This window comes from Chenopodium quinoa, unplaced genomic scaffold (genome assembly GCF_001683475.1).
Source record: "Chenopodium quinoa cultivar QQ74 unplaced genomic scaffold, ASM168347v1, whole genome shotgun sequence".
In the NCBI taxonomy this organism is placed as follows: Eukaryota; Viridiplantae; Streptophyta; class Magnoliopsida; order Caryophyllales; family Amaranthaceae; genus Chenopodium; species Chenopodium quinoa.
This window is the reverse complement of record NW_018742969.1, coordinates 652,892-669,060: the sequence shown is the minus strand read 5'-3', so window position 1 is coordinate 669,060 and position 16,169 is coordinate 652,892. Positions and strand designations below refer to the sequence as shown.

Sequence of the window (16,169 nt, the reverse complement as noted above, 5' to 3'; positions counted from 1 at the left end):
ATAACAGCCATATTCTACAGCTAATCATTGGCTAGCAACAATACAATCAACATGGAAAATAACACAATATTAGATGCTATGACTGAAGTGCCCTTGGAGCTGTAGTTGGCCTCATTAGTTCAGTTCAGTTCAACTGAGTTCAGTCAATGAGAACAGGCCCTTAGACCTATATGAAAGTATATGCTAAAAGATGGTAGCAAAGGCTCGAAATTTGATATATAGATGGAGATATTTATCTTATCTTGTTCTCTCATGCTATATTCACTATTCATTCTTTGAAGATGTGTGTGCTCACCACATGTAATACTACGTATTTGTTTCACATAAGTTTGTTTTGCTATGCTGCATTCATCTATACCTTCTAATCGAAGGCCTTATCTGTACTGCCTCGCATTACTTTTCGTGTGGTTTCATTCAACAGTCTGTTCAGGAGATTTGCAACTGTATCCCGATGAGTTCAATATAATGTTTTGCTCGGGGTGGAAGCTAGGATATATGACTTAGACATTCATAATTGAAGGACTAGCAAAAGCTTCTCATAACTATCAAAATTTGTTATGCACTATTCACTAGTCACTACAACTATAATTACATGAGAACTATACACATCTGATTAATCTACTGTCAATCTACGCTTAGCAGTAAAACATTACATTCTTGACCTTATCCTTCAATTCTGGCAATGGGCGGAAGCTTTGGCCTTTGTTTGCGCGCGAATTATGTGATCCCCCTGAACTATCACTACTATCAGATTCCATGTAGAATCGAGCTCTGTAAGCTGCTAGATGGGCATAATATGCTGGAGGGACTGTACGAAAGAAAGAGACCATCAGTTAACATCACACAAAATTCCATGCTACAACAACATTTTGGACGATAAAATTTTGCATCTTATAATCGTATTATGTAACATAAAACAACATAAATAAGATGAACGATCATCTTACCAACTGAGACAGATCGTGTGCAGCGAGCATACCTGCAGCAATAAAAACCAATACCAATTTTTATAAGAATGCATAAGAGAAGTTTCATTTATAAGAATATAAGAGGGGGGGGGGGGTGTCTTCTTACGTGTAACAGAGGTTGTTTGTTAAAGATTGTATCTCATCGGCTGTGAAATTGTTATCATCCCAGAGCACATGGTAGTGAGCAGGTCTGCTGGTGCCCTGAAAAATCATCAGGAGTGGTTCCATTGTTATTTTAAAAGACAATACATAAAACTGGGACTTTAATCTTAATCTAGCCTAAAATCTCACCTGAATCCCAGCATGACTGCAGAGAAAGAAGTCGAAATCGGTTGGATGACATATTTTAGTATCTACCACAGTACCTGAAATGTCATGATTTTATTGTTACTAAACATCATTTGTCATTGAGCCAAACAGACTAGTTCGGTTTAAAAAGAACTGGATTTTACCGGGCAAGATGTTCCCACTCTTGTCGGTGCTTCTCTTGTCATTGTGATTGTTTGGAAATAATCTTGTATGATTACGCTTTTGAACCACAACAAAAGTCACTGGAGGTTGATAGCCAGGTTCCAGTGATGCACATGCCTACAAAAAACTTTTGAGTTATGCACTGGAAAAGCATTATTTATGATGCTTATAAAGTAATAATCAAGTTTCGGGCATACCTTTCTTATGGCATCAAGTTCATACAATAGAACATGATAGAACTGTCCATCACTGACACCATCCCTGCTCATGTAATAATTCAGATTAGATGAATTGGTAGACATTTAAAATAGTTTTCAAGAAGATATCAACCATTTTTATTATTTAAGGCATCTTTTTGCAAAAGATAAAAAAAATAAAAATAAAAAAAATTCTGAGATTTTCTGTCATCATTTCTAGTGCTGTTAAAAAGATTGAAAAAAGGTTATTTACCTGTAAAATATTATCCTCAGCGGCTTTTGTCCAGTGGCCCTCTTGAAGGATAGCAAAAGTTCTCTGCAGCAGCATGGAATTAGTACATACACGGATACACCATTTAAAAATTAACAAGAGCATGTAGCACTGGATATCATATTGACTACCATATGCTATGCAACGACACAGCAAACACGCCTTCATCCCCCCTCTAGAATAATAAGATAAACACTGAGTTTTGATATTTACATTATTGAAAATCTCATGCTCATCACTAACATAACATGTTAGCTGAAGAAAAAAGAACCATAAAAAAAAAAAAAAAAACTGTTGCATTTCATACGCCCTATGTGAACAAGAGTCAGCTACTAGTACCAGAGTAACCAGACACTGTTACAAACCCTAGAGTAAGACTGGTCCATTACACAAATTTTTTGCATATTTCTGTTCAAAATGATGTATCCAGTGTTCATGGCCATGTCACTGTGCCTAGAATCCGATAAACAACTTAATGTGCTAAGAGTGGATAATTATTGCCAGGCATAATTTACAGAATCTCTACTCTTCGATGTAGTTTGCACTTCACAAATTGGCTGGATGTAAACCAACAATCTTAAGCTGAGTTATCACTAATTTTGGTTTAGAAATTTCACAAAGCAAACCTGATCATGCCTCCATTGACAGTTCCTTGTTGCGGGTCTTGCCAGGTTTTGAACAGATCTTGTATAATTTCCTGTCTGTGTGCCTGAGCAGATACCATCCCAGCATATTTTGTTACTTCTGGCCAATCTTGAGATGCTACAACCTGTGAAAAAACAATTAGATAGATCTAACATATGAATACATAACCTTTCCTACATATTAAGGAAATGAATTTCTTACAGCAGCGATGGATGGGCTAGTATCTTCCCCACTTTCTGGATGAGTTACATCAGCTCCAAAAATTATTGTTGGGATGTCACTAACCATTGGAATTCTCAAACTCAAAGCGTCCAAAAGGACTGTATTTCTTCCTCCCAACTGCACAGTATCTTCATATAAGATTTGGTACACAAAGCTTTGCTTTCAAGCAGTATAAGATACAACATCATGCATACCTTTACATTAATTTTCAAGGACAGATTCGCTAGGTATTGCCGGGAAACTTTCAAGACATATTTGGTTAGGCAGCATTGCGAAATCAATCCCAAATCCGTCTCACAAATTCTCTTCAAATCACCTAGAATAAAAACAAAATTTTAGTCAGTGATATGTTTCATGAGTCCTACCATTTTGCAGTCCAAGATTTTTTTGCATCAGAACTAAATCTATGGGATAGACTATAGTGAAATTGAAATAAAAATTTCATATACAAAGGAACAAAATTAGTATTTCTAACAGAAAATTGAGGTGAAGGCCTGAGAAATTAATAAGGATCAAAAGCAGCTATGTACCATATAGAGAGCCATTATTGTCTGGTAGAATGGCAATAACCAACTCCAGCTCCTTTCCATCAAGTTTGCTTGCAGCCGCATTACATACATATCTCAAGGCCTTCTTCACCTGGTCTGGCCTTGCAGAATGGATAGGGATCACAGGTTCAGGGTTGAACTCCTAAAAGTAGAAGTGAAGATATCAGTTCAAACAACTTATTCAAGGAACCTCAAGTCCTCAAGGGCTAGAAATCAAGCTTCTACTTAATCCATCAAAGAACAACAAAAACTATTTAATCTTTCACTTGAATTGAATGTAGTCATAGAATTCCATGCATGCCATGAGCACTGACTAATGTTTCAGCTAGGTAATCTTAGCACAGTCAGAACAGTGAAAGGTAATTTTTTAAATATGGATTCTAAAACTAATCAGGACAGTCAACAGGAGTATATGAACTTAAAGATGAGAACCACTTTGGAATGGAGCCATGGAGTCTATTTATGATTAATAATTGAAGCATTACCATTCCAGAGACTTGACACATCTGCACCAACTGACGACAAAACCCACGAGCAGCAGTCTCTTGTACACTTCTCGAGAAGTTGATGCAAGCCCAATTACTTACAGTGCTCCCATTAATCACTTTCTATATCATCAAATCAAACAGCCTTTCTCTTAACAAACACTTTTAATCCATATAGATGAAATTTTCGTACAATAGAGACCACTTACCTTGTTTAGCATATTCCACTGACCAAGCTGAGGCAAGTGTTGTTTCTCTTTTCCAGTATCATGGTACTTCAGCTATTGACAACAAAAATGGTTCCAATGCGTGTATTCAGTTTAAATTTGTCAAACTACATGGAAGAGAGAAATTAAAAATAAAAAATAAAAAAAAAGGATGAGATGGAACACAAACCCATGGAGCAGGAAGAACACGAGCCTCAACCGTAGCAAGTTTGTCATCTATCTTTATGCCGAACTCTTGTGCATGGGGATCTTGGTTGTAGCCATTCTGGTGAACAGTCTGCAGTAAAAAGCAATAAAATCACTATGTAATCAACGTAATCTATACATGTCATTCAGCTCTGTATGCATGATCATCATCATAGAGTATTTTTTTGGGAGATAATTGTACAACGAAAAATAAGCAAATGATTTTCAGTAGTTAATGCCATATGAATCAGAACAAAAAGGAGCTATGTTGAGGACCTGCAAAATATCCGTTTCCTGGTCACTTGGTCGTCTACATGTAACTTTGAGTAGAGATGTTATCTGTTTTTCATTCAATCTTCTTGTATATCTCTGTCCTCCAACTATTTTGCATGCCTATTATGAAACATAAAGAAACATAGAATCAGTAACTCACTCACATAGCTGCTGAAAGCAACATGTTCTTAACTAAAGCTATGACGTACCTCCATCGGCAAATAATTTACTTTCTTTTGATTTCCTACTTGAAGGCAAGGGAGGTGAGCATATTGAATGGTAAATCCATACACCTCCTGGAAGTACTCAATCACTGACTTCATATTCATTTGCTCATCAACAGGGAAGCTGCCAGGAAAAGGGTAAAAAGATATAATCAACTAGGAACAAAGTGCTAAGGAAACAATAATGAAGATACAAGAACTATGGCTATACATTAGTTCTCTGGTAGGCTGAGCTGACAATCCTGATACTCTATATTTCCTCCGTACATTTCCTCTGTGAGTCACCTCCACTTTGATGCCTCTAAGTGCTTTCTTAACCTGCACATATGCATGCATGAGAGTCAGCATCACATATAAACCAAATTATAACTTCAATTTCAATTAATATGTTATGTTGATATCCTAAACCAATTAGAGCCTCCTTTCATGCATATCTACATTGCAATTTGTTGACTAGAATCCTCAAGCAACTGTTAATCCATTGCAGTTATATTTTTTGACTCCAGGATCATAATACAGTAGCCTTAAAACACATGTCTGGGATCAGCATAGTTATACTGTACCTTGAAATACACAGCATAACTTTTTATTTTTGTATCTAATATCATTATCTGATGAAGAAGGCCTATTGCAATAATTATACATACAAGTTAATCTGATTGATAAGCACATGTTTTTCCTTATATTAAACAGATGCTTTATGCTGAAAATATTAGCAGGGAACTCATTAAATCACTGCCCATAGAGGTCCTGCTCAAATTTGGAACAGTTCATAAGACATCAACGCTATACCTTAACAGAATCGGCATCAGACAATGGTCGTGAACGTACATCCTTCCCCAATATTTGAGCTACAAACTCAACTACTGGGAGTGCTTCAATGAATGCGCTTGCTGACATATCTGAAAAATCAAAATAGTGGTGTGACAATGGACTCCGAAAAGATAAAGCAGATAACTCGTGGAAAAAAATTAAATAGCAATGCAAAATAAGAGATGCACCCACCAATATTCAGGGCCAACCCCATCTGCGTGGCTCTTACACTCTGATAGAAGCCACGCCAAGAGTGTAAACCACCACCAAGTTGATGAGGCTTTTGAATATCAGGAGAATAGAATAATCTTCCAAATGGTAAATACCTTCATGTTTCCCAATTTTATAGGGCAAAGTAAAAATTAGTCATTACAAAGTAGCAATGCATTTGTGTTAGATCAGAATAATTTAACTTCAGAAAGCACACACCTTTTTGCAGCCATTTCCCTCAAGACAGTATCAATTACTGTGAGAGCTTCTTGAGGTGCTTTAACCTGTTTACCTGCAAGAAGCTCATGTAGTTCTTGCATTCGAGCAAAACCAACAAACTGGATTTTAACCTCGAATTCATTTTTCCTAAATCAAAGAGTAACAAATTAGCAGCACTTCCACAAGTAATCAACCATGACAAATAAAACAGGAGATAAAGAATCAGCTACCTTGTTGATTCAAACCCTTCACTCTCTTCAAGCAATGTAACCTTGAACTCTTTCGTCGTAAAAGGCAGTAATCCGGCAGTGTAAAGATTCTTTTTACCATCATAAACAGGAAGCTTTGCACCCAAGTTAGTTTCTCTGTGAAGTTTCACAAGCTCAGCCATGACAGCTTTATTCAATTTACTTGATTTTACTTCAGGAGTTATAGTAACCTGGAAAATTGACAGAGAATATTAATCACTTTCCTTCATTACTAGGAATACTATCCATCTTAAAAGCACAGCCCTAATCTGGATATTAGAAACTTACATTATATTGACATAAATCCGACCTCGTTAACTCAGCAAGAAAATAATTCGCCTTAACAACACACTTAGTGCCCAACTGACCGAAACCCGGCCTTCGTTGGAATACAATGCCCTTATTTGATGTGGGAGGGTCAGCATGCAACTGAAGTTTCCCGTCAGCGGGTAAATCTTCCACAATGGCACCTTTTGTCTTTCTTCTTCCTCTCCTCCGCTTAGCATTTTTCGGAGCATCTTCCAATCTCTCTTTAGCACATTGGGAAGACTTGTTAGATGGCAACGAAATCACTAAGCTGCTTTCCACAGGTTTCTTGGGGATCATATGCTTCTGCTCCGGGTCTCTTATATGTCGATTCGGCATCTCTGTAACATAAGTATTTTGTTTCCCAAAAGAAAGTACAAGTTTAGAAATTGTGTCTTCTAACACTTTTTAAGTACTAGTTTTGAAGTAATGCAATAGACAATTTTACAGGTAGAAGATAGAGTTGAGTAAATGGCACAGTAAATTACTTCCTTTACCAAAATTAATATGGCTTCAGTTTCAAAGGGAAAAAGCAACTAGGGCAATTAGTATACTGACTTTACACCATAAAAATAAGGCCAAAAGAACAGGAGAACATGAAAATTGAACAGTTTCTGAGTAGAGTTGAAATTTTTTAACATGGATAAACAAAAACCAGGCAACATGCAAACCTTTAAATCATGCAAAATAACCCTTTGTGCAAAACATTTAAGTCCGAATTAGTAACACGACAACCAAATTCAAACAGAGGTAGTAATAATACAACTTCAACTGGAAATCAATTGCTAACCTATTTGAGAAAATATAAAATATAGTAACTGAAATTATAACACTATTCACCTGATTTCTGACAGAAAAGTAGAAATTTTTAACTAGAATTGCTCAGTAAACAAGAACAGTTCTCCTTCTCAAATCTAACCAGCTTCTTCTTCTCACTAGACCCAGAATAAGAAAGAATAGCATAGATTTGTTTGGTAGAAAGAAGACAAATAAACCCAGAACATAAACTACATTTTTTATATCACTATATTATTAATTATGTTCTGAACATTCTTAAACGTTATTCTACGTCAATCCCAACTTCACAAAAACTATATTATATGCAATTTACTATTTAATTAGTTACTCAAAAACTTACCCCCAACCCATAATTCGAAAGAAGTGACACAAAGTGCATGTATGGGAATAACTGGACACGAGAGAGAATTTCCCGTGCAAAAACACCATTTTCCATGGTCAAAAAAGTGGGAAGAAGAATTTACTTTTCTTTCCATGGGGATTTACCAAAAAGAATTACATTAAGTAATTATTTAATCATATGGTTTCAAAACCCCAAATGGCGTAGTGGTCCCCTATGGTATGGGAAGTGGAGAGACTTCCTTGGATTATTCAAAGGTTGTCCATTCTACACCCGAATTAAGAATCCACCATACAGGCAAGATAACACATGAAATTACACCCGAGTATAGGATAAAAATTTACCGACTTAAATTTGATATCTGTTTAACAGTGACAAAACGGAAGGAGACAATACAGCAAATAGGGGAATATCAGTGGGCAAAAGGGTAGTGTCTGTTGTATAGAGATTTAGATAACTGAGGAGAGAGAAAGTAATAAATTTGGTCCACAATAACAATAGGTAGTAGTGGTGTAATTTTGTTGAGTAGTAACCAGACACAATGCATCTGCAATTCCTCAGCTGATGCTACTGCTTCTGCTCTCTTCCTTTGGCTTTTGTTATCATAACTGTAGCATTGTCAGCACTGTGTACTAAATTAAAGCTTTATTTTTGCTTAATGAGCTGACTCTTCTCTCTATATTTTTTTTTAACTTTGTTTGCTATTTTCTTGCTTTCCTTTTCCTTTGCAGAAAATTCTTTGGTTGAGGTTTGTGACCATCAAGTAAAGTGGGGAAATTTTTTTCACATAAGACAGGAGAGAAATGATTTCCCTATTCCACTTACTAGTATTTGAAAATTTTGTCAATTACCGAGTACAAGTTACTCCCTCAATATTGAAATGAATTTCACTATTTATTACGGAGTACGTATTTAACACCAGAATTTACAAAAATGGCTGTAAATTTGCTACGGAGTACCATAGGATAATGTTTAGTCAAGAAATTTATCTATCACATGAGCAAGGATAATGTTTCAATTTCATAGAAAATAAATAAATAAATAAATAAAAGGATTATGTTTTAACAGAATGAAATTGTGATGAGATTTAACCTAGGACAAATCATTATATTACTGTGGTCTGTGGCCAACATCCTTCCATTTGATATTTTGAACAATTTTTTTTTGTACTCCGTACAAAAATACTAGTGTAAACAGTAACTACTGTAGGATGAAATTATATTTTGAACTTATTGTCCTTTCACATGATTTACGTGTAGGAGTCAGTGAGAGGCTTACAGCAAATACATTAATACAAAATAGTGAAATACATATTCAAATGGAGTCCCCGGTACACAAATTCAGTCTCAGCAATCATGACAATTGACAAACTAATTGACGTACATAGTACTGGAAAACATCATCTAATTTGTTTTTTTTTTTTTTTAAAAAAAAAAGCTTAAACTTTCAGGAACATCCTAACAATTACTTCATACAGAGTATTTCGTTTAGCAATAGATAATCAAAAATCACAATCAACCACGGAGTACCTCCTACTGAAGTGGACCTACACTTAACAAAACAGACAAACCCGGATTTCAAACAACATACTCGGTCGGATCAAAAATCTATACTCTAATACAATATACTCGGTCGGATCGGGCTAAACCACTAAAGTGGACCTACACTTAACAAAACAGACAAACCCGGATTTCAAACAACATAAAATTTTGTCATTGGTGTCTTAAGCCTGAAGCCCAGTTCTGCAACTACAAACAAAAGTCCAAAGACCAATTTTCTATTTGGGCCGTTGGTGCTGTCTCTCTCATCCCTCTCTCCCACTGTCTTGGATTGTACTGTCCCTCTCTCCCTTCCTCAGTTCCTCTCCCTTCATCAGCTCTATGAGCCTCGTGTAGTCTAAGTTCACAACAATGAGTTGGTACTTTTTTGTATAAGGGTCGACCAACATATACATAACTGGGCCACTAACGTCCTCTTCGGAAACAAAACAAAACTACCAAGCCCAGCAATAATAGTACTATCTTCCACAAAACACATGATAAAAACTTACTTCAACAACAATTATTGAATTAACATATCCAACAAAATTGTAAGGGACAAAGAAACTAATTGTATACTACATAGCAATATGATGGAGAAACTTTATGTTTGTATATTGTCTTAGCCATTTGTAACTTTATGCTTGAATATCGTCTTAATCTCCAATCACTATTAAGTGTTAATGGCTTATCATCATGATCACCGTGGTAGATACACATAGCCTCTGGCTCCCGTACCCAAGATAGGGATGTCAATATAACTAAATAAGTAGCTAACTAGCTATATGGAAGTATCACTTCGTTTCCTAAGTCTTTGTTCTTCTTAGCCTTGAAAAACTCAAGTAACTAACTCCCATATTACACCTCCAAAAGTCCAAATTATACTAGAGTGCGTAGTGGCAACCTCTAGATGAGTGTAGATCAAACAAATATATTTTGTTGACCCCAAATTATCCATGTAATAAAGCTTAAGCGAGCCTCTCTTCCCAATTAGATTGACATGTGAAGTGAAGTTGCCAATTAGGGAGAATTAGCAATATTCTTGGGTAAATCCCTTGGATAAAAGAAAATGTCCTGAAGCATGATAACCTTGGGTTTAAGGGCAGTTCTGAACACCATCTTTTAAAGCCAGGTCTTGGTACTACTTAGAGATAAAATAGCTTAAACCAGCTACAAACTAATCAGATTATTAGTTACAGGTACTTTGTAGACTCACTCAATTGGTACTAGCACCATTATTCTCAGCTTCGCCACAACTCAAGCTAAACTTGAAACTTCAATTAGCAGTTCAAGGAGTACAAGACTACAACCATTAGTCCCTCAAGGCTACAACCATTAGAACTTGAATCCTTGTAAAAACAAAAAGCAATTACGTCTTGACATGAGTTTAGATATGATAAGTACGTTTTGCCATAAGTACGCATTATTCTACAGAGATAAACTTCCAACTTTCACCTAACCAATACATCCTGAATCTTGGCATGAGCTTAGACATGTCAAGTGTACTCGGATTTTTTAATTTACAGCCAAAATATTAGGCAAAATCTACTACGGATCGGAGTATTTGAAAGAGTTGTAACTTCCTTAGTTAAACCACAATGGTTAAATAGCTTTGATCATAAGGAGTGGTACCCTGTAGTCCTGTACCCAACTATGATGTTTGATGACATGCTGACATTTAATATACAAAGATCAAATAACTTCTCTGCTTTAGAATTTTTTAATGATAATAATGAGCCAATCTTAAATATGGAGACATGACTTAGAATTTACTACAACCTAACATAGTATTAATTTCAAGTCTCCAACAAACGGGTTACCCTATATCAAGTAACTGAGGAAGATTTAAGATATCACATTAAATTTTAGCTACATAAAGTAAAGTTATAGTAATGTATAGGACGGCTCATAACTCTAACCCTTGGTTCTTCCACTACATGTATGATGTGAGACAAGCAATAATCACTTTGCAGCAAAGCATGCAGAAAAAGATAATTTTAAGTTTTCAACCCTTCCCCCTCTATATTTAAATATTAAAAAATAATAATAATAATAAAAATTAAAAAAATTAAAAAAAAAAAACAGTACTCAGCAATTTTATTTTTGTAGTTCTACCATTTTTATTTTTATTTTTATTTTTTGGTATGTTATACTGTACATGACGGCACTATCCTTGACAAAATTCTACCTCAGGATTTTCTCCACACTTCACATAGGTTTGTTTGTCATTTGATATAAATGCAGTGTTTCACTCCTACTTTTTGGCTACTCACATGAAAAAAATGGCCCATATTTTCTTTTTGGTATACAAAGAACCACATAGAAGTGATGAAAAAGGGCTCAAGCTAAAGGTATCACTAATGGTATAATTTTAGATCTCACTGGCATCATCGTTTCACAACCACACCATTTAGGATTTCAAGCTTGCCGCGAACATAATACTAGACTGCACTAGTTGCAAACCACCCACCCACATCAGCCGCAAAGGCACAAACATGGTTTGTGATCATGACTGTTACTCATAACATGATAACAAAATAGTCAAAGAGAAACATACAAGTGATAGGGTAATAGTCATAAAACTTAAGGAGACCGGGGGAGTGAGTTTAAAAACAAATTAATACTACTTCATTTGTTCTTTTTTGTTTGCACCATATGACTCGTTAACCTCTCAAAAAACAAATGGGTCCGAGGCCTACGAGTAGTAAATAAAAATACAAAGTAGGAACATCATGATACAACCAATAACCCAATAATTTATTTTCATTTTTAAAAAAGTTTTTACCTTGGGCGTGTTAAATAAACCGTAGCATAAGCTACTAATAATAGCGAAACCCACAAGAACACGCAAAAAAGGTCACTCCACACATGTGTTTACACACAAACATTTCAACTTCTCTCTCTAAATAAATAACTGCCCCCTCTTCTTATTCACTCTCACGTTTATATAATAAGCTCAATAAATGCCAAAACAAAAGAATATCCTCGCACACGCCTTCCTAGTTCTTCTGCTACAAAAGATATGGTAGTGTTTGAATTTTATTACCCATCTAAAAAGGACAAATCCCTAACAAACAAATTTATAGAATTAAGCTTCAGAAAATACCAAATAGCTACAGATTTGAAAATGAAATTACATAATCTAAGGTAGTAGTAGCAGTAAAAACAGGACTGTTGTTAGTTGTTAGTTTTACCCAGTCTCTAGGGGTGAACTAGTGTACTACTTTTGCTGACTATATTTGTAATTTTACTACATTATCAGATAATACTTCTAAATAAAAATCTCATTCGCATTTACTCTTTTAACTATTGTACTTTATTTATTTTTAATCAACAAAAATCTCATCATTTTGTTATGGTGTGCTATGTTTATAATCACTTTTAACCAACTAAATTTCACTATTCTATTACACTCCCTCATTTACTCAAGGAGAGAGTATTACCTTAAAAAATGTACCCTCCTTTAAATTCCTCTTATTAATTAAGTAGGCTCAGTCTAACCATGTATACTCCGGACTTCCATCCGGAGTACATTGTGAACAAGCCATAAAATTATATCCACAACACTTCAAATAAATTTAAAATCAACTCCGTAAATGACTATGAATAACGGAGTAACCACTACAACACTAAAACAACTCCGTAGTCATTTATAGAGTAACTAATTAATACTCGCTCCATCTCTAAATTCAAAATAGGCTTAGTATTAAGGGACATTAAGGGACGGATAAAGTAATTAATATGACTAAAACACCCTTAAACACGTATGATAATTTAGACAGTGAACGCGCGTGCAAGTTAACAATCATCAATCGATAAATTTCTCCGTAATAAAAAGAGAACAAGATAATAAACAAACCTAGCAGCAGAGCCGTTTAGCATTAATATCACAACAAGTAGCTAGACTGTAGGAAACTACGTCGTATAGTCTTCTCCACTTTTGATGATACTTGATAAAAAATTCTACTCCAATCTCTGAAACAACATCAAAAACTGCAGCTACTTAGACGACCAAGTTCGAGTCGAAATAGTCGTATCATTTCCAGAGATTTAATTTGTTAATGGAAGAAAATTAAATGCGATCAAAAGTAGGAAAGAAAAAATATATCAAGTAACGCAAATCTAAGAAATATGGTAGTAGTAGTAGTATTAGACTTGTAGCAGCAGCTGTTGCAGTTTTATTATGCAGCCATTACTGATTAGAGATCTTGCAGAAATCAGAGTTGACGTTGTGTTTTTGATTGCGACATCTTTTTTATTTATTCATCGTCTTTTTTTAATCCAATACTCCGTAATTAATATTTTGTTAGAGATATGAGATATCGGAAAATATTGTGTAATATATTTTCCGTGGATATTATTTAACATATTTCCAGTAATCAAATATGATCAATTCTTTCAAAAAAAAATACGAAAAATTCATGCAGGAATTTAAATTTCGTTCAAAAACCGTTGATTAATTTTTGCAGAAAAATTGAAAATGAAACAGTTGAAAATCTGAAGAAAAAAAAATAGTGGATATTCATGGATTGAGTTTTGCAGAAATAATTTTTTTCAAAAAAAAAAGTTTTGCAGAAATAATAATTGTTGCGTTTTTCAATAGTTGAAAACTGTATTATTAAATAAAGAAATTAAAATTACTAAAAAAAAATATAGGAAGTACAAAAAACTAACCGTAGAAACTTGGAGAAGAAGCAAATAATTACGGAGAAATCAAACAGTGAAGGAAAAAAATGGAGGAAGATGGAAAAATAGGAGAGAGAAATAGATTGAGAAAACGAAGCTCAGGAAAAAAGAAGAAATGAATTGAAGGTAAGGTTGAGAAGTTAGGGTGGGGAGAATTGAAGTGAAGTGAAGTGAGTAGCAGAGAGCACTAACACTGAAACCAAGTGAAAGGGAATTTTATGGGGATAAAATGGAAGCAAGTGAAGTTGGAAATAGTGATACCTTTCTTTATTTCTTTTTATACCACTATCATGGAGGTTACATTATTTTTTTTATTTTTTTTTCAAATATAGTATAGAAGACTACAAGAGGGTGTTTCATGTGAAATACTTTGACGATCAGACCAGGTATTAGTTAGAGGGTGAGCAAAAATTCCAAATATCCGGAATTAGAATCCAAATTAATTAGGAATTGGTGGTCCAAAATGGTAATCAAACTCGAATTATGGATAATAAATTAAGGAACTAGTTGCATTTCTCTATTTTTTTTTGAAACGAAACCGATTAAGTACCCAGGTACATGTATATATTAAACTACATAATGAATATATTTTAAAAAAAAAACAAAAAATTTGTAAAATGTATCTAGTTAATAAAATAATATAAAATATACTCCGTATTATTAATACCTAACATAAATAAAATAATTTAATACATATATAAATATAAGTATTAAACTCTAAGGTCTTCTTCTCTTCCGCTTAATTTCAGTTCAGTTCCTAATTTCCTTCTCTCATAAAATATTCAGTTTAGTTCCTAATTTCTTTTTCTCATAAAATACTCTGTTCAATTCAGTTCAAGTTCAATTGAATTCAGTACATAAGAACAGGCCCTAAAAATAAAAATGGATCAAAATAAGTATTATAATTTGTATTAAATTTTAACAAGTATGCACACAAATAGGTGGAACCAGTCCTGTCGGTTCTAATTCCAATTTCTAAATTTTAAGATCGGTTCCAAGTCTAAATTTTAGGACCTAATCCCAACTAATCATAGGTTTGGTTCTTAAAATTTTGACCGATATTTAGTTTGCTCACCCCTAGTATTAGTCACGCTAATCATATGCATGCTACACACAATTTGTGATGTATATATATGTTACTAATAATTACTTTATGCGCTTGTGAGTTGTGAGCATTTCTTTGATCACATGGAGTATACGTTGTTTTTGTTATTTTTTATTTTTTAATATAGAAGAGGAGTTTTCATGTGAAATTATTTGACAATCAGACTAGATATTAGTCACGTTAATAGCGTTGGTTAGTTACACATAATTTGTGATGTACATGTGACTAATTGAGAAATAAATTTTATGTATGGTTTGACAGATTAGCTGATAGCTAGCTGATATAACTTGTTGTGTTACGAGTAAGGAGTAACTGACTTGACTAGCTGTATTAGTATATGCTTTGATTAATTCTTTAAATCCTCTATTTTACCAAATACCAAAATAGCTTATCATAAGAATTACTCAGACCAATTTTATTAAAAAAATCGGATTGAGCATCATTTCAAAGAAAAATGATATACATATTACATAGCCTTAAGAGTTATGATTAAGAAGCTAAAAAAGGATATTGAGGATAAATTAACATTAAATACACTGATTTGAGCGTGATTTTGTCATGATTTCTCAATTGAATTCCATTTTAGAAATTATATTTAATGCTTTTATATAGCCCTAAGGGTTACATATATCATTACCTCATTTTCAAATTGGTTTATTGAACTTCGATAAGGGCATTGAATCATTTCTTTTTCAAATACCAAAACTAGTTGATTATGTGATCAAATTGTCTATAATTGCTCCCCAAAAGTTAAAAGCTCTTCAATCATCCATTTATTTACAAACAAGGCCTTATGAAGGTTTTGGCATAATGGCTAGTACGCGATACATTGAGGGTCTGTTCTGATTTACTGAAATGAACTGAACTGAACTTAATATCTTATAAGAGAAGGAAATTAGGAACTGAACTGAACTAATTAGAGCTAAACTGAATAAAATTGAAAATAAGCTGAAGAGAACAGACCGTAATATGCGTTGTATAATAAATTTTACGTTATTCACAAACATATTTTGCTTAACATTTTTCTTGTAACTAATACCTAATCTAATCATCTGATACGGAGTATAAAATATTGATAATTTTAAATTAGTTGTATAAATAACTAAGTTGCTTTTCTGAATATCCAGAATCACACAGTTCTGTATTCAGGAGGAGAGGGGAGGGGAGGGGAGGGGGGGTCACTTTAGAT

At 34.1% G+C, this 16,169-nt stretch overlaps 1 protein-coding gene across 3 annotated transcripts; it reads right to left on the bottom strand.

The window, feature by feature from the left end:
- Positions 1-408: 408 nt before the first annotated feature.
- On the bottom strand, positions 409-14,460 carry LOC110729109 (protein argonaute PNH1-like). 3 transcript variants are annotated; one of them, XM_021908819.1, is made up of 24 exons: positions 13,864-14,460; positions 13,049-13,164; positions 6,496-6,854; positions 6,190-6,398; positions 5,960-6,106; positions 5,723-5,856; positions 5,510-5,619; positions 4,929-5,035; positions 4,703-4,841; positions 4,497-4,613; positions 4,204-4,311; positions 4,017-4,088; positions 3,808-3,930; positions 3,305-3,464; positions 2,969-3,090; positions 2,754-2,891; positions 2,534-2,676; positions 1,890-1,952; positions 1,637-1,700; positions 1,421-1,556; positions 1,260-1,333; positions 1,075-1,169; positions 948-979; positions 409-808 (listed from the first exon to the last, which is right to left on the bottom strand). In XM_021908819.1, the coding sequence occupies exons 3-24, from the start codon at positions 6,850-6,852 to the stop codon at positions 636-638; spliced, it is 2,823 nt and encodes a 940-aa protein (XP_021764511.1). In that variant the 5' UTR covers positions 6,853-6,854; positions 13,049-13,164; positions 13,864-14,460; the 3' UTR covers positions 409-635. The 3 variants fall into 3 exon arrangements, with proteins under 3 accessions (XP_021764511.1, XP_021764510.1, XP_021764512.1); XM_021908818.1 differs by lacking the exons at positions 13,049-13,164; positions 13,864-14,460 and adding an exon at positions 7,652-7,802; XM_021908820.1 differs by lacking the exons at positions 13,049-13,164; positions 13,864-14,460 and adding an exon at positions 7,354-7,507.
- Positions 14,461-16,169: the final 1,709 nt, after the last annotated feature.

What these genes read in the sequence shown, in the direction of transcription:
- LOC110729109 (XM_021908818.1), bottom strand. Translation starts at nt 7,787, where the DNA reads ATGGAAAGAAAAGTAAATTCTTCTTCCCACTTTTTTGACCATGGAAAA. An exon ending in CTAGCCCATCCATCGCTGCT is followed by an intron (nt 2,677 to 2,753) that starts GTAAGAAATTCA and finishes GTTTTTTCACAG; the next exon opens with GTTGTAGCATCTCAAGATTG. An exon ending in CACACGATCTGTCTCAGTTG is followed by an intron (nt 809 to 947) that starts GTAAGATGATCG and finishes TCTTTCGTACAG; the next exon opens with TCCCTCCAGCATATTATGCC.